Genomic DNA, 24,735 nt, shown 5'->3' on the forward strand with positions numbered 1-24,735 from the left:
CAGCCAGCCCCTGCTGGATACAGCACAGCCAGAGCCCTCGGCCAGGGCCCCGGTGCCAAATGCCACCAGCGCAAGGCATTCTGGGAAAGCCCGATGCTACTGGGGCTTGGTCTCTGCTTGGCTGCAGCCCAAGAGCAAAGCCGCAGTCGGCAGCATGTTCTGGTAACGTTCCCTGCAAACCCTCAGCACAGCAGGCCCAGCCCCCCGCAAGGCTGCAGCCGCGCCCGGGGGATTAAGGGGATTGTGGGGCTCAGGCCAGCCAACGAGGGAAGCGATGCCCAGGCTCCGAGAGCAGCAAGGGCCCTACAAGGGCACCGAATGGAGCTGCATGGGGACTGGGAGAGGAGAAACGAGACAGAACGGGCACATCCCCAAACCCAGCACCTGGCCTGGGCCGGCACTGCTGGTGGAGGGCATGGTCACCTCAGGAGCTGTGCCAGCCCCTGGGGGACGAGGGCAGAGCCCCTGAGCCCCTGCTCAGTAGAGGGCAAGGGGACCATGGGATAGGGGCAGCGCCTGGGCCTGCCCTAGCCCCATCTGTACACGCTGCCCTTTGGCCTCTCTGCTGACCCTGCTGTGGGTGGCTACCGCAGAGGTGCCCCACAGGCCAGCAGGGACGTGAGCACCCTGGCTGCACGGGAACCACCCTTGTCTCCCACCCAGTTCCCAGATAGTCCATGTGGACGCCTGGGCTCCAAGAAAAGGCTGCTGGTGCCCAGCACCTCAGCTTCAGCCTCCTCTGGCTCTTGCTGGCCCGGGCAGGTCCTATGTCCTGGGGAATTGCAGCACTGGGGGAGGAAGGAACATCCCCCTAATGCCAGACTGGCATTCAGGGAGCAGGTGAGAGGACAGGGCCATGGGAAAGCCCCAACCACAGCCCCTCTTTCACAAGGGATTGAGTTTGGAGCCGGCTCAGCCCAGCCACTCCCTTCCATCCCATTGCTCTCCTCTGCACTGCCTGTTCGCCAGCCATTGCAGTAACTCTGGCCCTGGCGTTAGCACCCGGTGCAGCAGCATCACCTGGTGTCCTATGGGGAGAGCTGGCCAGTGAGGGGGCAACTGGCCTTGGGGAGGGGCTTAGGATCTGCCCCAAGCGGGCAGCAGACAGAAGAAATGGTGCTGTGTAAAAAGGGGATTTGCTAAGGAAGCTGGACCGTGCAGGGCTGTGGGCAGGGAGGCCGGCTACAAGGGGCACAGAGCGTCAGATGGGCATGTTTGCCAGGGGACAGAGGGATGGCAGTTTGGGCGGCTGAGGAAGGGGTTTTGCCCTGCAGGTGAGGCGCTGGTGCTTGCATGTGGACTCACTGGAAGGAAGTGCAGCGGCAAAGGGGAGGGTGACAGCTGATGCTGGAGGAGGGACTGATGCCCATTAGGGTGCCGGGGGGTTGTTGGAAATCTTTTGACCGTGCTGGTGATTTAGTGTCCCCTTGGGCAAGGATGGGGTGCTGCTTTTTAGTGTAGTGGATTTGTTCTATTGGATGTTACTTTATATTATCACCTTCCTCCTCATGTCCCAATTTGGGTTTTCCCTTGCTAACGGTGGAAAGTTCTCTCCATGGGGCTGCGATGCCTCTGTCTCTCCTCCCCACAGGCAAAGCCCAGGACTGAGCAACTGCACAGCTGCTTGACCCACCGTGCCTGCCTGGTGCCAAAGGCAGGGGGCTGGGAGCAGCCCGCCAGGGACTTACCCAGCAGCCTAGGGCAGAGAGGCGACAGAGGAACAGGCACTCAGGTTGCAGCCGTTCCACACCTGGGTTAGCTGGGAGGTGAGACTAACACGGACCGTCACATACCAGAGATCAGCCTGGCAGTGCCTGGCTAACAGCACCCTGCTCATGCTCACTACTCCCGCCTGTGCCACGCACAAGATGGCTCACGTTTGAGTGCCATGAACCCCCCACGGTACCAGCACTGTCCCCCACCCCCTGAGAAACTGAGGCACCCACACAAGCTTCATTCTCAAAATAAAAATTTATTCAGTAACAAGAACATTGAATCTGCACACCAGTGCAGCAGTTCACATTTCCAAACAGCCAAGCACGTGGGTACGAGTCTGGGACCAGTGGGAACATCCCAGTGGTGGTGGAAGATCAGCGGAGGGCACAAGATGAAGCCCCCCAGTCCAGAACTCTGTTTCCAGGTGTCTCCGGGGCACGTGCTGCAGGGTGCCTGCGAGGGAGACAGCCTGTCTGTGAATTCTGGAGCAAGAACAGTTCCTACAAACCAATGCACGTGTCACATTTGTAGGAAAACAAACAAACTCAAAAGGCACCGACGTGTCGGGGCCAAACAAGGATCTAGATGTGCGTGGGCCGAGCTCCAGCCTCCCAACATGTGTTGGGGGAACCTCTGCCAGCTGCAAGGGGTTACACCTTGGCCCCCTTCCTGTCTCCCGCACCAGCCAGGCTCCTGCAGCTCCTCCAGGAAAGGGACGTGGCATTCTCTTAAGCTGGGTCACCCTACATCTTGGGAGCAGGTCACTCACCATAGGGGGAAGCATCATGCACCCCCCTCTCAGACAGGCTGGGACGTTGTTACTGACCCGGGCGTGTGCATGGGAGGTTGGATTCCCTGGCACGGCCTGACGTGCAGGGCTCAGGCTCTAGACAAGTGCGTTGCTGTTTAAACCCCACGTCTGGACCTCGGCTGTAGTCTGGAAGGAAGCCTGATGTGGCCCAGGAACAGCACAGAGCCAAATCCCACCCTGCTGAAATAAAGCCGGGAACTAGACCCAGGCTGACCTCAGCATTCGGACGAGCACCTGGAATACGCCACGACTGAGCAGAAGGGGAATTTTTTTTTATTTTTTTTACACATTTTCTTGAGCAGCTCAAAGAAAGCTAGGCATCAATGAGTGCAACAGACCAGTTCATGTTTCACGCACGTGCACACACGATCCAGGAGGACTGTGCACCATGGCACCCTCTGTGCAAGGCTCGCACGGAAGGCAATTGACAGTACAGCCAGAGCCCGGCGGCAGACAGATTGGGGGGCTGAGATATTGCCCAGGAGTCAAGGGCACAATGTAAACAACGTAACCTCCAAGAGCTTTGCAAGAGATCATCAGAACGGCTGCTTTGTACAGAAATGTCCTTCATAGATCTTTAAACATTGGCCATGAGCCCCCTCATCAGTTACGCTGCTCAGCGGCGGAGGGGACTGGACATGCTGCTGCGTCCTTTCAGCCAGGATGGCACCTGCTCTGCCTCGGCCTGTATCGGTTCCCAGACCGATCATCTGGGGCGTCTTGGCCAGGCCACGCTGTAACCACGACAGGCTCCCAGATCCCACCCTCCAGCCATAAGCCAGCAGCGGGCAGAGAAGCCACTGCTCACTCAGGCGTGCCAGAGCCAGGCTGGGCTAGAGAGATGGGTGAGCCGATTCTGGCCTGACATCCCGGTGCTGTGAACAGGCCGACGGCTTTCCGGGGTCCAGCCAGAATAGCCGCGCTCGAGCCATGGGTGCCCAGCACCCCCACGGAACAGGGAAGGGGCAGGCGCCAGCTCTGTGGCAAGATTCCTGAGCCCCTACTTCTCTTCAACTCCCCCTTCCGTGCTCCCGCAGGGACTCTCTCACAAGCCAACAGGCCGCGTGCTGCGCTGGCTAATGCAGCTCTGTACGTTTGCACTCCACAATGCCCAGTGCTGGATGGCAAACAGGGCACTTCCCATTGTCCTCCTCACAGAGCAGCCCCAGTGCTCCCTGGCCCACGGTCTGCATGGGCCAGCGTTTCAGCCACAGCCCCTCGCAAGTTCTGGGCTCCTCTTGACCACCCGCTCAACGGGACAGTCGCTGCTGCTACGTGATGAACACTGCGCAGACACTGGCGCTCAGAACCGGCCCTGCTGGACGTTGCTCCAGCCGCAAGTCCTGGCAGGACCCAACTGAGTTCTGTTCTCAGTGATGGCAGCACTGTCTGAGTCAGGCATTGCCCGTTTCACCTCACCCTCAAAACTGGTGTGCGCACAGCACCGTCGACCCCGTAACGCCACACGGGGCAGGGCTCAGCCCCATTGCAACGAGCAGCTGCCAAGAACACCAGGGGGTTTGCTAGTTACTTTGGTTCGGGCAGGATGTGTAGCCAGCGTGGTTAACAAAGTGCCAGACCCCACCAACAGCCTCCTGGTGGCACAGCACCAGCACTGCAAGTCGGTGCTCCGGCTTGTCTACAAAGCGCAAACTAGCTGGAATTCTTCGCTAGAGGGAACATTTGTGAAATGCGCTGCTATGCACCACTGGAAACCAGCCGCTAAGGATCAGCTGAACCCTGCCCTGTGCTCACGCTCGAGCAAAACCGGCTGAACCTCCGAGAGGCTCTGAAATACCATCCTGCCAGTGGAAGATGGTAACCTCCTACAACAGGGGCTCTTGCAAGACTTAAGGAGGATGGACACATTTGGCAGAAGCGGGCAACGGGCTCTCACTTGCTGGGAGAGAAGCCAGCTTCCAAAGGGAAACCCACTCTAGCGTTTGTGCAGAGGCCAAGGAACACCACTCAGCTGGAGACGGGTGGTTGTTTTCCAGTTTACAGAATGCAGTCTCGTCCTTTCAAGAAAACAATGTGAGAAATAACAAAAGTTATCTAGATAAATACTGTATGTACACAACTGAGGGGGGAAAAGGAAACTTCCAGACAAATCATTTCTCCAGGGTAAGTGTTAAGGTGACAGCAGAGCGAGGAGAAACACTCTGCGTCGATAGGGGAAACATTATGTAACAATTACATCAGCCTTGGGGTTTGAGAGCCAGCTGAGTATGTGAGTGTGGGGAGAATCACTCAGGCAGTGCTGGAAAAACAGCTCTGGGTGGGGGAGAGAAAGGTGAACAGATGATATGGCCATTAACTCAAAAGGCCCACAGCAGTATTCAAGTAATGAAAGGGTTAAAACCCTATAAAATTGTTTGTTTTAAAAGAACACAAGTCAGTTTCCCCCCCCAATTGCTGCTGCTAAACTGGGTTCTTTTAGATTATGAAATTCAAATGAATTTGGCAGCCCCAGGCTTGGAGCAGAGGAGAGGCTGGTTCTGGGAGGGGTTGCTGTTTGAAGTCTCTGACCACACTAGTCATTATCAAGACACTTTGTGCGGGTGTGTGTGTGTGTGTGTGTGACATTTGCGTTCCAAAGTTGGAGCCACAGCGAGAGACTGAAAGGCACAGCCCAGCCATCAGCTGCCTTTGGGCTACAGGCACAAGCCAACCCGACGGGTTTGCACTGGGGCAGTTTCAGAAGCAGTTTGTCATTGTTGCGGAGTTCCAGTTAGCTCAAAGTGGATCAAAAAAAGCCATGAACAAATCTTGGCACAACCCTCATATTTACACCAGCTGCCACTCTGATAACTGCCTCAGCTAGCACCAGTTTGTGTGTGTTTTCAAGTTATTTGTGACTTGGGTCCAATCTAACCTAACCCTCAAGATTTCACCACACAGAGATGAGCCAACTGCCAACAGCAATTGTCACTTACGAAAGGTGTTCTTTGAAAACAAAGAATATTTGAGGTTATTTGAGTTAAAAATAATTAAAAAAATAACAAACGGTCTTGCAGTCAGAGTCCCATACAAAATACAACCCAAACCTACATGCGCCAGGAACAGTAAAATGACAAAATATATAAAAATTAACAAATAAAGTGCATGTTCTGTACATATTACACCTGCCCCTTGTATGAACACAACGACATGGGTTTTGTTTAGAAAGAAGTCACAGCCGAGGGCTCAGGATCACATGGTATTATAGAATGGATTGCTTGTCCGCCTTTTGTCGGTAGCCATTTTCAGTCTCCTCAGAGGGTGAGTTCTACTGCGTTGATGTCTAGGTGCTCCAGCCAGGCTTTGAGCTGGGAGCCGAGAGTCTAGTACCTGCATCTGTAGCAATGGAAGACCCTCTTCAGAGCTAGTCAATCTAGGATCTGTGCTGGGATACAAATTCTGTGGAGCTGAGCCAAACTCTTTGGCATACTGCACGGGCGGCCTCTCCACCGGCTGGCTCTGGACAATGCACTCAGTTGTTTTAAGCTGCTCTACAAAATGCTTGGTGGGCTTTGAATCCTGGCGAATAAGAGGAGAGGAGGCACAAGTCTTTTCAGGGGGGCCTTCCAAGCCGTGCTCTGGCAATGCATCACACTTGCCTTGGCCAGTCCTGGGGGAGGCGGGCAGCAAGTCAGGACCGGTCAGGCTGGCATGGGAAGAGGCCAACTCCCTCTTGGTTAAGTCATCTCGAGAGAGTTCCAGGCAGCCCAGCTTGGCTAAGGATGCCGAGCGTTTCATCTGGGACGGCGTGGTAAGCCCCGCTTGCCGTACCCGGGCCTCAAGTTCCTTCGCACGCTGCTTCAGTGAGCTGGGGGCCTCACTGGAGTCTTTGATGCTGGGGCTGTTGGAGCTGTGAGGGAGGCCGCCGGGGAGGAAAGAGACATCCACGGCTTCAGTGCTGTCACTGGGGAAATCCAAGTCCTCGTTGCTCAGCTCCACGAAGGCACTGTCACTTGCCTCGCACAGGACATGCCCGTTCCTTGAGAGGCTGCTTGGTGCCACTGGCTCATCGTCCGCGCTCGTGCTCTGCTCCGTAACACCCTCCAGATGAACTACGCGTTGGTGCCAAAGGTCATCCAGGCCCGCTGAAGGCAAGCGCCTCACCTGGCCAGTGAACGAAGAGGTATCCAGGTTAATCGGTGCCGCACCGTACTCTTCCTCGGGGCTGCCCAGGGTGAAGGTGGCCTGCCCGATCGCCTTGTGCTCTAGTACCGAAGGGTTACGCAAAGGCAGAGCATCTGGATGTACAGGTGCCGTCTCAGCGCACACCGAAGGGTTCAGGTTTTCATCTACTGGAAGCAACGCCGTTGCGTTCTCCAGCGTGCCCTGCTCATGGCTGCTGTCACGCTCACGGAGATCAGGTGGCGTGCCCATGTGAGGGTACTCGATAATTTCTATCCTCTTGGGGAGATGACAGGGCAGGGCGGGCTCCCCAGAGCCATTCAGCGACACCACAGTCCTGAGCACTTCCTGCTCAGCACCAGGCTCTGCCAGTGGAGGCTCCTGAGCAGGCTGCACAAAGCAAGGGGCGAGTGGTGGGGACAGGTGTGTCCCCCCTGGCAGTTCAGGGCCATGAGGCAACGCACCCTCGGCTGCTGGGCTCTTTGCCCTGGCCTGGTCGCTTTCATTCTCTCCATGGGCAGGATCCAGCTCCCGTGTCAATTCCTCGGTCCTGCCCTTTGGCGCGAGCTCAGCAGCTGCAGAATCGTTCTTGGAATTCTTGCGAGTAGGTAGCAGGCAGATGAGGGGAACGTGCTGGTGCTCTTGCTCCTGTCTCAAGCGTTCCTCAAATTCCAAGGTGGCACGTTTAACAGACCCCGGACACCACTTCGACCCAGGGTTCAGACCCTGCACTCGAGGCTCCTGCTGGTCTTCTGCGGGATCGCTTTCTTCCACATCTGACGCACAGGTAGGCAATTGGAAGGTGGGGACACCTTCCTGGTCTGGTTTTGGGAGGTCTTTTGCTGTTTCCTGCTCTGCAGTGCAAGCTCTTTCACTCTGCTCAGCCTTCCCAGGTTTATTTTCAGATGTCCAGACCACCTCTACAGGCAACTCATGGACGGTACTCCTTTTTGGTGCTTGGGCATGGTTGGCTGAGACCTCCATCTTCTGTTGGCACGGTCCTATGCCCTGGTTGATGGATTCAATTTCAGTTATGATTTCTTTCACAGAGATTGCATTTTCCGAGTGTGATCTTGTGAGAGGGCCCAGAGTGGTCAGTTCAGAGATGTCCTGCAAACACAGAGAGACTGTTATTACAAAGTGCACAGCAGCCTTGCTGACAGAACACCTGCAGTCAGACAGCCTGAACTGCAATGAACACACAGACAAGAAAAAGAGAAAGGTCCCGGTGCTAATGCAGAGTAGTGGGCGCCAGGATCTCACGCCGAGCAGGCAGATTGGGATTCTCAGTATTGGAGCAGTTCCAGAGGTGCTCTGGTCTCAAAACTTTCCAACCGGGATTTGCCACTAGCCTAAGGCATTTAGATGCCAAACTAGCTGAGAAGCTAGGAGATTTAGGCACCCAACTTCCATCTGCTTCTTAACATGCACTCGAAGGCAAAACTTGGGTCATTTAAAAAGAAAATAAGAATAAGGGTGAGAGTTCTTGCCCTGTACAGAACAGGAATGAAAATGCCTATGGATCGCTTTAAATCCAGCAGCCCGGCAGGATATGTACGCTGACGGTGCTTGTTGGGGTCTAAACGTTCCACAATTTCCACAGGCGAGGAGCTCGGGATGCTAGAGCAGAGACAGAGCTACCAGTAACTATGCTGCCAACTGTGCCTTGCGGGACCAAGATGGAAAGGAGGCAGCCAGTGCTGTACTAACCAGAAGAGAAAAAAGACGGTTACTCACCTTTGTAACTGTTGTTCTTCGAGATGTGTTGCTCACATCCATTCCAGTTAGGTGTGCGCGCCGCGCGTGCACGTTCGTCGGAAACTTTTTACCCTAGCAACTCCAGTGGGCCGGCAGGTCGCCCCCTGGAGTGGCGCCGCCATGGCGCCCAATATATATCCCTGCCGGCCCGCCCGCTCCTCAGTTCCTTCTTGCCGGCGACTCCGACAGTGGGGAAGGAGGGCGGGTGTGGAATGGATGCGAGCAACACATCTCGAAGAACAACAGTTACAAAGGTGAGTAACCGTCTTTTCTTCTTCGAGTGATTGCTCACATCCATTCCAGTTAGGTGACTCCCAAGCCATACCTAGGCGGTGGGGTCGGAGTGAGAAGTCGCGGCATGGAGCACTGCAGTTCCGAAGGCCGCATCCTCTCTCGACTGCTGGACCAGGGCGTAGTGGGAAGCAAAGGTGTGGACCGATGACCAGGTCGCTGCCCGACAGATTTCCTGGATGGGCACACGGGCCAGGAAAGCCAGCGACGACGCCTGCGCCCTGGTAGAATGCGCAGTCACACGGCCCGTAGGGACATGGGCCAAGTCATAACAGGTCCTGATACAGGACGTAACCCACGAGGATAACCTCTGGGAGGAGATAGGAAGCCCTTTCATACGGTCCGCTACCGCCACGAAAAGCTGGGGGGATTTGCGGAACGGTTTGGTCCTCTCTATGTAGAACGCGAGAGCCCTATGGACATCCAGCGAGTGGAGCTGCTGCTCCCTGCCTGAGGAGTGAGGTTTTGGGAAAAAAACCGGGAGGAAAATCTCTTGGTTGACGTGGAAGGCTGAGACCACCTTGGGTAGAAAGGCAGGGTGCGGTCTAAGCTGTACCTTGTCTTTGTGGAAGACCGTATATGGGGGGTCCACCACAAGGGCTCGGAGTTCCGACACCCGTCTAGCTGAGGTGATAGCTACTAGAAAGGCAGCCTTCCAAGAGAGGTAAAGCAGGGAGCAAGTAGCTAACGGCTCAAAGGGGGGCCCCATGAGCCGGGACAACACCAGGTTAAGATCCCAGGTTGGAGCAGGGGGACGGACGTTAGGGAATAACCGTTCCAGCCCCTTAAGGAATCTCGACACCGTCGGGTGAGAAAAAACGGAGCGACCGTCCGCACCCGGGTGAAAGGTGGAGATAGCTGCCAGATGGACTCGCAACGACGATAAGGCCAGACCATGTTCTTTGAGGGACCAAACATAATCTAAGATTTCGGATACCGAAACTTCCATAGGGCGGAGATTTCTCTCTACGCACCAACAGGAGAAGCGTTTCCATTTTGCCGAATATGTGGCTCTTGTGGATGGTTTCCTGCTGCTCAAGAGCACCTCTCTCACAGGCGTGGAGCAGCGCAGCTCGGAACCAGTTAGCCACGCAGGAGCCACGCCGCTAGGTGCAGCGACTGCAGGTCTGGGTGACAGAGGGACCCGTGGTCCTGGGTAATCAGGTCCGGATGAAGGGGCAGGGGAACTGGGTCGGCTACGGCCAAGTCTAGCAGCATGGTGTACCAGTGCTGTCTGGGCCATGCCGGGGCCACCATGATCACACGAGCCCTGTCTCTGCGCACCTTCAGGAGGACCTTGTGAACCAGAGGGAACGGAGGAAACGCATAGTACAGGTGGGTCGACCACTGGATGAGGAAGGCATCCGCTATCGACCCCGGCTCCCTGCCCTGAAAGGAGCAGAACGCTTGGCACTTCCTGTTCCCCTTGGACGCAAAGAGGTCCACCCGGGGATAACCCCACCTCCGGAAAATGGAGAGAGCGACGTCCGGTCGAAGGGACCACTCGTGTGACAGGAAGGATCTGCTCAATCGATCCGCCAGCGTGTTCCGTACTCCGGGAAGGAAGGAAGCCCTGAGGTGAATGGAGTGGGCTACGCAAAAGTCCCAGAGTCGTACCGCCTCGAGGCACAGGGAGGAGGACCTGGTGCCGCCCTGCTTGTTGATATAATACATGGTCGTCGTGTTGTCCGTGAACACGGCTACACAACGACCCTGAAGCTGATGACAAAACGTTTGGCAAGCAAGGCGGACCGCTCTCAACTCCCTCATGTTGATATGTAGCCCCACCTCCTCCTGGGACCATAGGCCCTGCGTCCGCAGGGTCCCTAGGTGGGCCCCCCAGCCTAGATCTGAGGCATCCGTTGTCAGGGATACCGAGGGCTGAGACGGGTGAAAGGGAAGACCCGCACACAATACGGACTGGTCCACCCACCAGCCGAGGGAATCTAAGACCTTCTGGGGGACTGTGATTAACATGTCTAGCGGTTGCCTTGGTCTGTAATGACTGATAAGCCACAGCTGGAGAGGCCTCATGCGGAGCCGAGCGTAGTCGGTCACAAAAGTGCACGCCGCCATGTGGCCTAACAGGGTTAGACATGTCCTCACTGACGTCAACGGGGCTGACCGCAAGCGTTGAACGATCGCCGCCATGGTCTGGAACCGCTGCCGAGGCAGCGAGGCCCTGCCCACAGTGGCGTCCAGGACGGCCCCGATAAATTCCACCTTCTGAGTGGGCCTCAGGGTGGACTTGTCTGTGTTTATCAAGAGGCCCAGACTCGCAAACATGCCGGTGATCACGTGGACATGGCTGTACACCTGCTGTTCCGACGTGCCCCGAATCAACCAATCGTCCAGATAAGGGAACACGTGGACACGGTTGCGCCGAAGATGCGCCACGACAACTGCCATGCATTTTGTAAACACCCTCGGGGCCGTGGACAGGCCAAACGGGAGGACCGCAAATTGATAATGACGAGCCCCCACAACGAAGCGGAGGAAGCGTCTGTGGCGTGGCCAAATGGCAACGTGGAAATACGCGTCCTGCATGTCGAGGGCGGCGTACCAGTCTCCCGGATCCAGGGATGGAATAATGGTCCCCAGGGATACCATGCGGAACTTCAACTTCACGAGGTATTTGTTGAGTTCTCGCAGGTCGAGGATAGGCCTGAGGCCCCCCTTGGCCTTGGGGATCAGAAAATAGCGGGAATAAAACCCCTTGCCTTTCTCGTTTTCGGGAACCGCCTCTATAGCTCCTTTGCTGAGGAGCGTCCGCACCTCCTGCCGAAGGAATTGCTCGTGAGAGGGGTCCCTGAAGAGGGACGAGGAAGGAGGGCGGGAAGGAGGGAACGAAACAAACTGCAGGCGGTACCCCGTCTGCACCACGCTCAAGACCCAGCGGTCCGATGTTATTTGGGACCACGCCGGGAGGAAAAACGAAAGGCGGTTGGAAAACGGAGGGGAAGGATCCGTAGGGGAAACTGTTACTGCGCCCTCGAGCGCACCTTCAAAATGAAGGCTTAGGACCAGGCGGGGGTTTTGAGGAGCCTTGGTTCTGCCCCCCTTGGTTCCCCGACTGCCTGCGCCTCCCGTTCCTGCCGCGGCGCCTGTAAGGGTCCTGCCGCTGGCGGAACTGGGAAAACGGCCGACGGTGCTGCTGTTGCTGCGGCCTAAAGGGTCTACGCTGTGTCACGGGGGTGTGCATCCCGAGGGACCGCGCAATGACCCGGTTGTCCTTTAAACTCTTAAGTCTGGGGTCTGTCTTATCGGAAAACAGGCCCTGGCCTTCGAAAGGAAGGTCCTGTATCGTGTGCTGGAGCTCTGGCGGAAGGCCGGAAACCTGCAGCCAGGAGATGCGACGCATCGTAACTCCTGACGCGAGGGTACGGGCAGCCGAGTCCGCAGCGTCCAAGGAGGCTTGCAAGGCCGTGCGCGCGACCTTCTTGCCTTCGTCCAAGATGGCCGTGAACTCTTGGCGAGCATCCTGTGGCAGCAGCTCCTTAAATTTGTCCACTGCCACCCAGGAGTTAAAGGCGTATCTGCTCAGCAGGGCCTGTTGGTTAGAGACCCTGAGCTGCAGCGCCCCAGCCGAATACACCTTACGGCCAAGGAGGTCCATCCGCCTGGCTTCTCTGGATTTGGGGGCCGGAGCCTCCTGGCCGTGACGCTCCCTATCGTTCACCGATTGCACTACCAGTGAACCGGGAGTCGGGTGAACATGTAAATATTCGTACCCCTTAGAAGGGGCCATGTACTTCCTCTCGACTCCTTTCGCTGTCGGAGGGATGGAGGCCGGGGACTGCCAGATAGTATTGGCATTGGCCTGAATGGTCCGTATAAACGGCAGGGCGACCCTGGTGGGAGCATCGGAAGAGAGGATGGTAACAATTGGGTCCTCTATCTCCGAGACCTCCTCTGCCTGCAGACTCAGGTTTTGAGCCAATCGCCTGAGGAGGTCCTGGTGGGCCCTGAGATCCAGCGGGGGGGGACTGTTGGAGGAGGTACCCGCCACCGCCTCATCCGGGGAGGAGGATGATGAGACCCCAGGCACAATAGTGTCCAACTGAGGGTCTTCCTCAGCCCTCGCCTCTGTCTCCGGAGCCGCAGCGGAGTCCTGCTGTTTGGACCCTTCGTCCCCTTCCGGGGAGGGAGGGGGGCGAGACAAAGAGGCTTCAGGGGCCCTACGCTCCGCAGTCGCCGGCCTAGCAGGGAGCTGGCTGGGGGCCCTGGGCCTGATGGTACGCCCAGGGTGTCCAGAATCCCCACTGTGGGGGGCCTTGGTCCTGCAGCGGCGGATCAGCAAACAGCGCCGCCTGCCGGTCGGTGCCCAGCGCATAGCCGCTGTCCGTCTGGGAGGACACGGACGGCTGCCTGGAGGGCCACGGCGGGGCCGACCCTGGATGGTACGGGTCTGCGCGGGCCGGCACGGAGGATCGTCTCGGTGCCGGGGACCGGTGCCGGGAGTCATAACGGTGCCGGGACCGGGATCTGTCACGGTGCCGGGCGCTGCTTCGGGACCGGGATCTGTCACGGTGCCGGGCGCTGCTTCGGGACCGGGATCTGTCACGGTGCCGGGCGCTGCTTCGGGACCGGGATCTGTCACGGTGCCGGGCGCCGCTTCGGTGCCGGGACCTACTACCAGCTCGGTGCCGGGAGATCGACCGGGACCGGGACCTGCCACCAGCTCGGTGCCGGGAGGTCGAGCGAGATCGGGACCGGGACCTGCCACCAGCTCGGTGCCGGGAGGTCGACCGGTGCGGCGAGTAGCGTCGGGACCTGCTCCTGGAGTCGCGGTGCCGGTGTCGACTGGAGCCTGACCGCGACCGTCTCGATGCCGACCGGTGCCGCGAGTGCGACCGGTACCGCTGAGGGGAGCGGTGCCGGGACTGCGAGCGGCGTCGGGATCTGGAGCGCCCAAGACGTCGGGGCCTGGATGGCGAACGACTGTCCGTGGGCGGTGCCGACATCATGGGCTTGCCTCTGGACGTGACCCGCACCGGAGGAACCGGGGGTGGCAGCCGAGTAGGCTCCGTCAGGGCAATAAGGTCCCGAGCCGAGGCGAAGGTCTCCGGTGTGGATGGGACCATTATCTCAACCCCAGATCTCATGGGGGAGCTCGGCGGCACCGGACTCAACAGACCCGCCGGGCCCGGAGTCAACGGTGCTGACGGTGCCGGCGGCGCCGCGGCCGATGTCGAGGCCGGGCGTTCAAGCCGGGTCTGCCTGGCCGGAGTATTAGACTTCGACGGCTTAGGCACTGATTCCGGTGCCGGAGAAGGTCGGTGCCGAGGAGTCTTCTCGGTGCCGGAGCGATCCGGTGCCGGTGCCGAAACCACGGTCTGCGAAGTCGACGGGTCAAGTGCCGCCTCCATTAGGAGAGTTCGGAGCCTCTGATCCCTCTCCTTTTTTGTCCTCGGCTTAAAAGCCTTACAGATGCGGCACTTGTCAGATCTGTGCGATTCCCCGAGGCACTTCAGGCACGCTTCGTGGGGATCGCTGGTAGGCATGGGCTTCTTGCAGGCCGCACACTGCTTGAAGCCTGGCGAAACAGGCATGAGCCTGGCGCCCGGTGCCGGGAAGGGCTAAGCCCCCGGCAAGAAACTACTTAACAGCTATTTACTAAACTATCTACTTAACAATACTAATTAACAACTATATAGAACTAGAGATAAGCGATAAACAAGCGATAGAAACTAGGAGAGCTAGGGACGTGGAGGACAGCTATGCCGCGCTCCACAGTTCCAACGACCGACACGGCGGTAAGAAGGAACTGAGGAGCGGGCGGGCCGGCAGGGATATATATTGGGCGCCATGGCGGCGCCACTCCAGGGGGCGACCTGCCGGCCCACTGGAGTTGCTAGGGTAAAAAGTTTCCGACGAACGTGCACGCGCGGCGCGCACACCTAACTGGAATGGATGTGAGCAATCACTCGAAGAAGAACTATTCAAGTAAAACAGTTTCCCAGGAAAAAGCAGGTCTCGGATTAACTGAGATCACAGTTAGAACTGCCGGCCTGGTCTGACTGGAGAGAGAACTAGGGCTGATTTCCAGCACCCTCTTTCACTCGGCCCAGCAGAGAAAAGGGGCAGGAATTCCGAACATTGGGAGTTAAACTACGCCCACCGCACGTCTCCTGGGGTGCACCACTGAACGTCACGTTTATCACACACTGCTTTCTGACAAGGGACAATTCCATGGCCATTAGTAGCGACTCTCCAAGTGAAAGGTGAGAACATAAAATCAGCAGCCACAATAATCAGCCTTTCAGCTACTTCGGTTAGATCCCATTCAACAAGTCAACAATTTACATATAAAAAGCGCCCTCCTGGACATAACCCCCTTGAGTTCTCTAAGGACATGGGTTACCCTTCTGCCAGCGAGCTGCAGTCCGAGTCGTGAATGGAGAACTGTCTGCAGCACTTACTACATTTAAAAAATCCTCAGTGGAAGACAGAAAATCGAATAAAACCTACAACTCAACCAGCGAGAGCATTCTGGAAGAAGCAGCCAGCAGGCCACTGCTGATCAGCCACAGACCACTATGATACAAGATGTTTAGGTCTAAAGGGCTCTTGCTTCCTTTTTCATTCTGCATGGCATGAAGCCTCTAGATGACTGCCAATCAGAGGGCACCTAACTGCAATGTCCTGTTCCCACCTGCATCCTGGCCCCTGGAAAGGATGCACCGCCGTGCAGACATTATATTTATATTTTTGGGGTGGGGGCTCATCACTCATGAAAACGAATCACCGATAGCACTAGTCACCCAATCCTGACCTGCAGCTCCCCCGACTAGTATTCCAGTGCTGGGCTCCCCACACACAGCTCTGACCTACTGCTTCCCTGCCCCCCAGCTCTTCCAAGACGTGAGAACCCTTCCCACAGCTCTGCCGGTGCAACTCAGTCCTGACCCGCAGCCCCTCTTCAGCGTTGGGTTTGCTGCCGGCTGCTCTGCCCAAGCTCTTCAAATGACGACCTCCAGCTGGAGCCCCTCCCCGCTTTGCTACCCAACAGTCACTCCCACAGATCTATCGCCGGCCCTCTACCCCAGGCCTGGAGCTTCCCACCCAAGAACGGTGCCGATCTAGTCAGGCTCTTTGGTGGTGCTTATGCTGGGGACAAGTAACTGCACTAGATGTGATTCCCAGGCTAGGGGCACGTGCTCAGAGTTGAGAAGCTCACAGTAGCTGTGCCACCACCACCACCACCTTGCTGCTCTCCTTATGCAAAGCTTTACATCTAAGAGTTTATCAATACAATTGACACATTAACTGGAAGACCAAAATGTTGCCCATCTTTCCACTGCATTAACCATACAGCAAGAAACTCACACAGCCACGAGAACCATTCAGACAGCAGGCCACAGGAAAGCAGCAGGCCACTGTTACCTTTGGCTGTTCCTCATCTGTGGAAGACTCTTCTGGTGCTGCAGGGGAGCTGCTTGCCGAGCTGTTTCTCTGGGTATCGACAGCAGTCCCTGCTGGCAGCACCTCCAGCACAGACATCTTGGAGACCCCGTTCCTTCCGCCTCCCTGCTCGTCCATCCTGGTGTGAGAACAGGCATGAGACCGGCTTTCTTGGGACAGCTCCTCAAACTTCTCCAGGGCACTGAGGAAATCAATCCTGTCTGTGGTTTCAAGATGGGAACTGAGCTGTGGGCTGGGGGAATTCTGATCAGGAGACCTGGGAAGATCTTTCAGACAAGCTGTGAATTCCTCCATGGGTACCAAATGAACGTTCAGGTCCGTTTTAAGGGCATCTGTCTCTAGTTCATCGACGGTCAGATCAGGGAATGCTGTGGCCATCTCCAAAGGCTCTTTAAGTTGCACCAAGGCCTCAGAAGAATGGCAATTATCCAGGGGAAATTCTGACTCCTCCAAGCAGCACCCTGCCGGACACCGGTTGATGTTGTTGAGGTTCAGTTCATCCTCTATTTGTTCGGCGCGGAAGTCTCTGGCTGCGAACTCCAAATGGATCCTTCTCTCTTTGGCGCCCAGCTCCTCGATCACGTCCGTGTCCGGCTGGAGCAGACGGCCCACGTGTGGCCCCACTGAGAAGATGGGCGACGCAGGCTGGTGGTTGTCGTTTGCCGTGGGCTCGGAGAGCTGCTCTGCGGAAGTGGTGATCTCCTTTTTGTTTAGCTCCATCCCGGGTTTGCAGATGGGCGGGTGGTGCTCCGAGAGGTCGCTGTCCGAGTGCGACCGCCATAGCTTGTTATGCCGCTGTTTGCTGAGGGAGAAGGGAAACATGTTAGTCACTGTCAGAAACCACCCGCAGATCACACACGCTTAAAATATAATCCTGGCCCAAACCCAGGCTAGTGAGTGGGGGGCCGCTTCCATGGTAGCCTCTGGGCCAGAGTCAGTGGCGACAACCTGTCCCTTCCATTAACCGTGGCCAGAGCTGGTCAGAAAATGAATCCACCTGGGCCTACGTGGTCAAGAGGGGGCAGCCGGCACCGCTCTAGCATTGCGGGAGAGCAGCTTGTATGTCATGGGGGCAGGTGACAGCAGTACAGTAGGAAAACCAACCGACAGGAAGGGGTAATATAAAGCAGGCCTCTGCCATCTCTGCTCCCAGCACCCCCGAATGCCCACGGGGGCAAGCTCCGCCCTGCGGGGAGTGCGTACAATTGCAATGAACCCCAGAACACCCATCAGTGTAAATGAGTACAGGGGTGTAAGCCATTTACACGCATGAATCCCCAGTGGTTTGTACTGGCCCCAGGGAATTCTGCTCAACGTGGTCCCTTATCTGACCCCAGATGATGGATGTGCTGGAAGGTGAGAACACATTGCAGGGCGACAACCAAGGGGATACATGGGGGGCCCGGAACAAAAGGATGCCTGATTTCCCCCCTAGGGCTCTAGTAAATAACTGATCTTTGGAAAGCAGAGGGCAGGGTGGGGGTTGGGGACATCCTGCATGGTTACAGGAGGCCAAAAATAGCATCTTGTTTGCAGGACAGAGGCCTAGGACAGCCACCCCCCTCGCTGCTGGAAAACATCCTCGGGAGGGTCCCAGTCACATGCTCGAGCTAACGGCAGCAGCAGCACCTGTTCTGAGAACTGTTGCGTCTGCAGCCCACACAACAGGGCGATTTCTCCGAAGTGGAACCGGACCAATGAAAACATGTGCCCAGCCCAGCCCCGCACATTAGAGATTTCCCTTCCTCCGCTTGCTGCACTTTCACCGGCTCCCCCTAGGAGGAGAGCACACACCGCAGCACGCTCCAGCTCGAAAGGACGCTGCGGGCGGCCAGCCAAGTCTGCGGATGGCCTTCTGCAATCTCCCCTCCCAGTCGCCTGTGTGTGCGCTGAGATCCCAGCCAGCACGGTCTGTCTGCCGAGCACAGGTCCGCTGCTTAGCGAACACACCGGCACAGGCTGCATCTTTCTGATGGGGAATGCCTTACGGCTAGGGGGCCTCACAAAATAACCCAGTGCCAAATTAGATTGCAGACCCAGCAGTCAGGCACCAAGAGTCAGTGTGTGAAATGGGGAAGGACCAGCCCCCTCGTGACAGCGGGGAGGCTATGAAGGGCTTGTCAGATACACGCACTTGGCTCCCACTGGGAATGGACTCGACAAGCAGAACCTAGAGACGGAGAGTATTGTGTCTGCAAATATCCGTTAATACAATGACATATAGCAGCGACTACCACTCCTGGCAGTCATCACGTTTTCTTTCTGTTTATGAATGATGCTGAGATTACGGCATGAGCCGGGACTCAAGAGGGCAGAGCTCCATGGAGGGCTCCCAGCCTGCATGTCCTCAGGCACACTGCTTTGTCTCTGTGCCCCCGGTTCTGGAAAATCCTTCTCAGGGACACTGTCTGGTTAAATACAAACGCGTTAGGGCCTGGACTGTCTCTCGCTATACTCCCATGTGCAGTCCAACGCACAGCACAACGTGCCCTGCTTGTGACTGGACCTTGCCTAGACACTACGGTCACACATCGGGCAGAACTTTCCGGGCAGTTCATCACCCAGTCACCAGAGAGGTGGGGCATGAACTCTGCATGTGTGTTTTATTTTGAAATTCAAATCACCTGTTTGCATGAGTGTTATCTGCCTCCAGCAGAGCCTGAGCCCAGGTCACAGCAATAACCAAGCCTGATTTCATCCTGTTAATTTTTAACCTTGAACCTCCCCCATTGAGCAACCATACAAGGTGCCAAAAGCAGGTTCAAAAACCACAGAGGAAGACTCCTTTCTGCAAACCAACAGCCATTTTCTAAGACGCCTGGAGGAAAGCGCTGGCCCTGCTTCTCCTACACAGACGTCTATGCTGCTTTGTCTACTTGTTCCACAGACGCACCCAAGCGCCCAGCACAGTTTCAGCTGAGAAATCAATGTATCAGCATTGACCTCTGCCTACAGAGCGACTGGAGAAGGGATTTGGAGGAAGCGCACTCCTGTCCTCTGGAATAGTAACCACAGCACGTGCATGATTTCTGGAGACACTCAAAGGGGCTCCCTGTCTATCTCGGGTACTTACACAGTTCCCCTTACTCCAGAATCAGATTCACCCTCACGCCCCACGAGACAGGGCGCTCTCAGCCCATTGGGCAGATGGGGAAATGGCGGCAGAGACACTAAGTGACTTGCCCAAGGTAACACAAGAAGTCTTTAGCAGAGCAGGCAATTGAACCTGCATCTCTGGAGTCCCAGGCTAGTGCCCTGGGAGCTGACAGCCCAAACCCAAGCGTAGGCTGTCGGGCTGCCACGCAGCCTGGCTCCCCCGGTCTGGCTGCACAGTTCTACTGAAGTGTTGGGGGCGGAGGCGAGGGGTTCCCTGTTGAGTCTGCCGTTTCCATTCGGCCGGCAGTTTTAGCGCTCTCCAAGCAACCCGCTCGCCCTCACTAGACACAGCAGAGAGACCTGCACCTTCACTTCCTGGGCCCCTGGGGAGACTCAGGACGAGTGCCCCCTCCAACCGGCAGGGATGCACAGCCAGTGCTCAGAACAGTTGCCCAAGGGGCTGGGAAAAAGGGGTCTCCAGAATTTCAGGCATGGTCAGGGTCAAGCAGAGCAAGTGGGCGCTGGCACTTGGGTGGGATCGCTGGGAGTAGCTGGAGCGAAGGAGTCTCGTTCCCCCACCCGTGTCTCAGGCTGGAGCCAGGCAGTGTGAAGGAGTGCTCTCAGGCCCCGATGTTCAGTCACTTTCGCAGGTAGCTGTTCCCACAGCAGGTGGCCCCAGGTGCTTTGGTAAAAGGAATGCTCATGCCTGCCGTGTGAGGCACAGCACGGCCCTTGGGCTCGGCCCCTGCCTGACACTGTCTGAGTGGGCGCTGCAGCAGCGCCGTGCCCAAGGAGAGAGAGGAGAGCTTAATGAGGAGAAGGAAAGACTCTGGCCCTGCTGCTAATGGCTGACAGCTCCAAGGAGCTAAACACCCCTGCTGCTGTGACAAAAGGAGCCATAATCACGGCTGGAAAGCAGTATCCCACTTACCGCGCCCCCTTCACCTTCCCAACAACATCACCAGATAGTCCAAGCACATGGCCTCGGATCTGCTTGTTCCCTGCCCTGGATTAATACAGCAAACAGGCCTGGGGGCAGCTCGAGGGGAGAGCCCGAAGCTGCAGCAAAAGAGGGCAGAGAAGCCTTTTGGAGCTGTGAAAGCAGATACACAAGGAGTGTGTGGTGCCCTGGGGTTCTGCCTGCTGCTCTGCCCAGCGTGGCACTGGGCTCACCCCAGACTTGTTAGCCTCATGCGCTCAAACACCTAATGCTGCTTTGCCTTCGAAAGGCCTCCCTGATAATCCCACTCACGTCATTCTACTGGGGCCCTGTCCAGAGTGGGCAGAGACTTGGCAGTTGCATACCCAGGGGTGAGCCACACATGGCAGGAGTGAAAGTGGCATTCCCATACTGGTTACGAATAAACTTTTCCAAGTCCAGCACAGAGGGAGCAAAGAAAAAGAAATCAAGACCTCACCACGCAGAGGTTTTCACTAACTGGATTTCCCAGTGTACTAAAGCTCACCCAGTGCCCTAGATTCGCAGAGGGCTTGAGGACATGAAGTACTTGGTGTGTGGTTAGTACGATTCTGTTCACCCACACGCTGCAACGGGAGCAGCCACATGGCAAGCCCTAGAGAGACAGACAGCATGTACGTCTGGGCTCCTCTTTCTGTCAAAACATCTCACAGCTGGATCAGCGTGGTGCTCTGCTTTTCCAACACCGCGAACATTTCCAGGTTCACTTCACCTTGCTCTGGTCCGAGCTGCACGCCGGCAAGTGCTGGGAAAGCCAATGACGTCCTAGCACACAGGTAACTGCCCAAGGATTTAATCTGCGCCCACCTACAAAGAGCCTGCAGCAGAGGAGGGTTCCAGCACCGATACTGCAGTCTGGCAGAACACGAAGTATCTTTTCCTTCCAGCAGGTCAAGTCAGGACATTGCTTAACAGCCCCTTTATGGGGATGTCCAGGAAATATGCAATATTGATGGTTTTTACTAGTCAGCTGACAGGCCTCGTGTTACAAAATCCGCTGCCATCTCTTACCTCTCAGCTGAGCTGAAAATTCCATCCAGGAACAAACACTTGATGTTTACACTACAGAGGAAAGGGGCTCCCCACACAGACTGCAGCAACCGTTCCTCAACAAAACAGCCCTGAGGCCGTAGCAGATGCTGAGCAAGTGTGTTTCTAAAACGGATCTGTGATGCTGAGCTGATCGGGCCGTATTTCTGAGACTGCAGAGAGGGGGTCTGGTTTCCTGCTTAGCCATGCTGTACAAGCTAGTGGAATCATTCGGTTCTGTTGGTGCCTAGCTCAGAGCTGAGTTCAGTCCTGGGACACTGTTGGCTTTGAACCAGCGTTGGGCCGAGCCTCCCCCTAGAGCCCTTGTCATGCCACTGGCTGCTCAGATGGATTACTCAGCTCCCCCGCCAACTCCTGTGGAGCTTTGGGTGACTAGCTAAGGCTCCCCGCACAAATGGAGCGCTCTTCCCAACCCCCGCCCTAAGAGAACGATGAACTAGCACACCCACGAAGGGAAGCTCTGAATTAATCCAATGGAGCCACTCAAGGGCCCTGTGCCTTGCCTTGCCTTATACTGTAAAGAAGGTTAAGATTTTGGGATGGGCAGGACATGGGCAATAAACCGTAAGTCACAGATGCCCGAGCCCCGCATGGGGGTAGTTGGGGGTGGCAGCCCGAGCCCCACACGGGGAAGGGGGAGAAGCAGGGTTGAAGCAGAAGTCATGGAGCTCTGTTAAAGTCATGGAATCCGCGACCAAATGTTATGCTCTTTTACAGCAAAGAGAGGATGCCTGTCAGACAGCTCTCAAGCACCCACTCATTCTGAATGAGGCAGGAACACAAGCACCTGCCTGCATATCTGCTAGGCTGGCCCTGTGGTCAGGTCAGACAAACGCTCAGTGACAGCTGAAAACAAACATCATTAAACCAAGGCTCCGAACCCCAGAGTACGTGGTACAAAAACAAGATCAAGGCTGAACATCAGCGACCACAACAGGCAGTCGGGACTACACCCTGCCCTCGGCACAGCTGCCTGTGGCTTCATCCAGAGGGGCAGCCGCTGAGGTTTCTGACATGTGAGAGCGGACACACCCAGCTTCCCACACTCCTCTGCCGCACCCATACTGAAGGAGGCACAATCCGCTTGGGTTCAGACCCTTTCCGGTTCTCCTTTCACTATAAGCCTGGGCCAGAGTGGGCTGGTGAATGATTGTGTGTTTAGGAAACACAGGGCAGGAGACAGATTTGTCCTGGGAATCTTACGGCCCGTTCCCGCCCCGCTCCGGAGCTCACCTCGCCAGCAGAATCCCCTGGTACTCCTCCAGCTGCCTCATGAAGCTTGGGTTGGGCTTGGTGACTGCACGCCGCTCCTTGACGTGCTCGTAGGCTCGGTCCAGGTCCCAGCCGTATTCCTTCATGGCATACGCGATCACCGTGGAGGCTGACCGGCTGACTCCCATCTTGCAGTGCACCAGGCATTTTGACCCGTTCTTCCTAGGGCGGGGAATGGAAAAGGACGATTTTAAAGCCTCCTCTGAAAAGCTCAGGAGAGGCAGACATTGGAGGGGAGAGATCCAAGTTACCACACAGCTCCTTCCAAGCACTTTCACTCTAAGGGAAAAGCATCCTAGAGAACACACAAAATAGATCAGGAGCTGCCATCAGCCTTGGGGGCCCTAGAACAGGGGTTCTCAGAACCATTTTTTGGATGGCCTCAGAGTGCGGGGCCAACCAACCGTTGCTGGTGGCTGCTCTGAAAACTTTTGCAAACCGGAGTCCCGCTGCCATGGGCTGGAGCCCAGGGCCTGAAGCCAGCCGAGCACACACATTGGCCCCGTGTGTCTGTGGAGGGGCTGCCTGGAGCTCCCAGGAGGCTGCATGGTACAGGCTGCTGATCCCCTGACAGTGATGCCAGCAAACACCAAGACAGCCAGAAGCAACAGCTGGGTGCACTTGAGACACGCTGCCCTAGTAAATCTTTCCAGCCCTTCAGTGGGAGCGGACAAAGATCAAGTCCAAAGCCCACGAGTCTGTTCCAACTCAGCCTTTTTGTATCAAAAGCCCCTGTCTGTTGGCCTCTGAAAGACCCAGGTTACGCCAGTCTATGCAAACCTCCTGAGCTGGTACGTCTCTGGAGGTGTTCACAGTCTCAGCAATGAGCCTTCATCACCCCCACTGTTCTTAGCTCCTGGGAGAGGCGTGGTAACCCTCCCCTGGAGCAGAAGATCATCATGCATAAAACATTCACAAATTGAATAAAAGGGTCCCCCAAGATACTGCATGGGGTTGCAATCTCTCTCACAACAGGCTTCTATGTACCAAGCAGCTCAGGACTCACTGTATGAAGTCGTTTTTCACCCCTGGCTCTCGTCCATCACACAGAGCAGTCTTGGTACAGAGCTGGTCGTGAGGAGTTTGGTTTGGCTTGAGAAGGGTTTGCTCCATCGCCAGCAATGCAGGGGTTTTACTTCAGCAAAGTGTAAGTGGCAAATGAAGGAGCACGGGCTGTAATTTGCCTTGTCCAGCAAGGACTTCAGCCGTACAGCTTTCAGAGTTCAGACCTGCCCCTGTGTTCTTTGCATCCGCATGATAAAAAGGTATTTGTTAGTTACTGACAGGCCTCTGCATCAAGGGAGTCTGTCACTAGGGCTGCAGTCTCACTGCAAAGAGAGGAGTGTTTTTACAGATGGCTATCTCCATCCAAGATCCTAGAGATCTGGAGGTACAAAAACCCCACACCTCTTTTGCAGCGAAGACTTGGCCCAAGATGCTTTACGCAAAAACTTGCAAAGTCAGAACTCCCCCTGCACATGCCCCCGATGGTGATTCTAGAAAAGCCGGGGGTGGGTGGGAGGGAAGGCAAGGTGGGACAGGCACACAAGAGCCGAATGGCCTTTAACTGCCCCAACCTGGAACTAACTTGCCTCACAAACTTCTAGCTTTAAAATGTCAGGTGAATTCAGGATGGGGAACAAAATGTGCCTCCAGAGAGGAGAATATTTCTGACAAGGACGAAGTTCGTTGCACCAGGGAGCTCGATGTGCTTTAGACATGTATCTATAAATAGCGCTAGGGTAAATCTGAGAGGCTTAATGATTTGTTGGAGAAGCAGCCACTGTCGATCGGGTCATCAGCTCTAGGGCACGGGCAGGAGACAGATGCAAACCTCGCACACGAGAGGGCTAGAAGCAGTCCCTTGCTTGGAAATCCATCCCAACCTTGCCGGCAATGCATGCCATCGTTTCTGTGACCAGCATCTTCCTGAAACATATGGCTGCTGGGCTTATTATAGACAACCCAGAGAAGCAGGACATGTATTGGCAACCCAATGGCCTCCAGCTACCAGACCGGAAGTGACGGTTCAGCTAGGAGGCCTAGCAAGCATCTTAGTGCTAACGGATGAGGGTTTTATTCAGAGCAGTGTCTGCCTGCTTTGTACGCAGGGAACGATTTGGATTTTGTTCACGGTTATGTTGTTCTGGTGTCTGCTGACCTCTGCTTAATTTTACTGTTGCCTTGTCCTCCCAACTCGGCACACCTGTTTTGC

General features: G+C 56.2%; 1 protein-coding gene across 8 annotated transcripts in view; it reads right to left on the reverse strand.

The window, feature by feature from the left end:
• Positions 1-1,952: 1,952 nt before the first annotated feature.
• Positions 1,953-24,735, reverse strand: part of SSH2 (slingshot protein phosphatase 2) — a 151,113-nt gene continuing 128,330 nt past the window's right edge. For all 8 annotated transcript variants that reach the window (XM_030537062.1, XM_030537060.1, XM_030537063.1 and 5 more), the window contains 3 exons: positions 22,482-22,682; positions 16,085-16,925; positions 1,953-7,759 (listed from right to left, as the gene is read on the reverse strand). In XM_030537062.1, the coding sequence (XP_030392922.1) occupies positions 5,720-7,759; positions 16,085-16,925; positions 22,482-22,682 (3,082 nt within the window). In that variant the 3' untranslated portion in view covers positions 1,953-5,719. The remainder of the gene's footprint in view (positions 7,760-16,084; positions 16,926-22,481; positions 22,683-24,735) is intronic.

Source organism: Gopherus evgoodei, chromosome 17 (genome assembly GCF_007399415.2).
Source record: "Gopherus evgoodei ecotype Sinaloan lineage chromosome 17, rGopEvg1_v1.p, whole genome shotgun sequence".
NCBI classification, from domain to species: domain Eukaryota; kingdom Metazoa; phylum Chordata; order Testudines; family Testudinidae; genus Gopherus; species Gopherus evgoodei.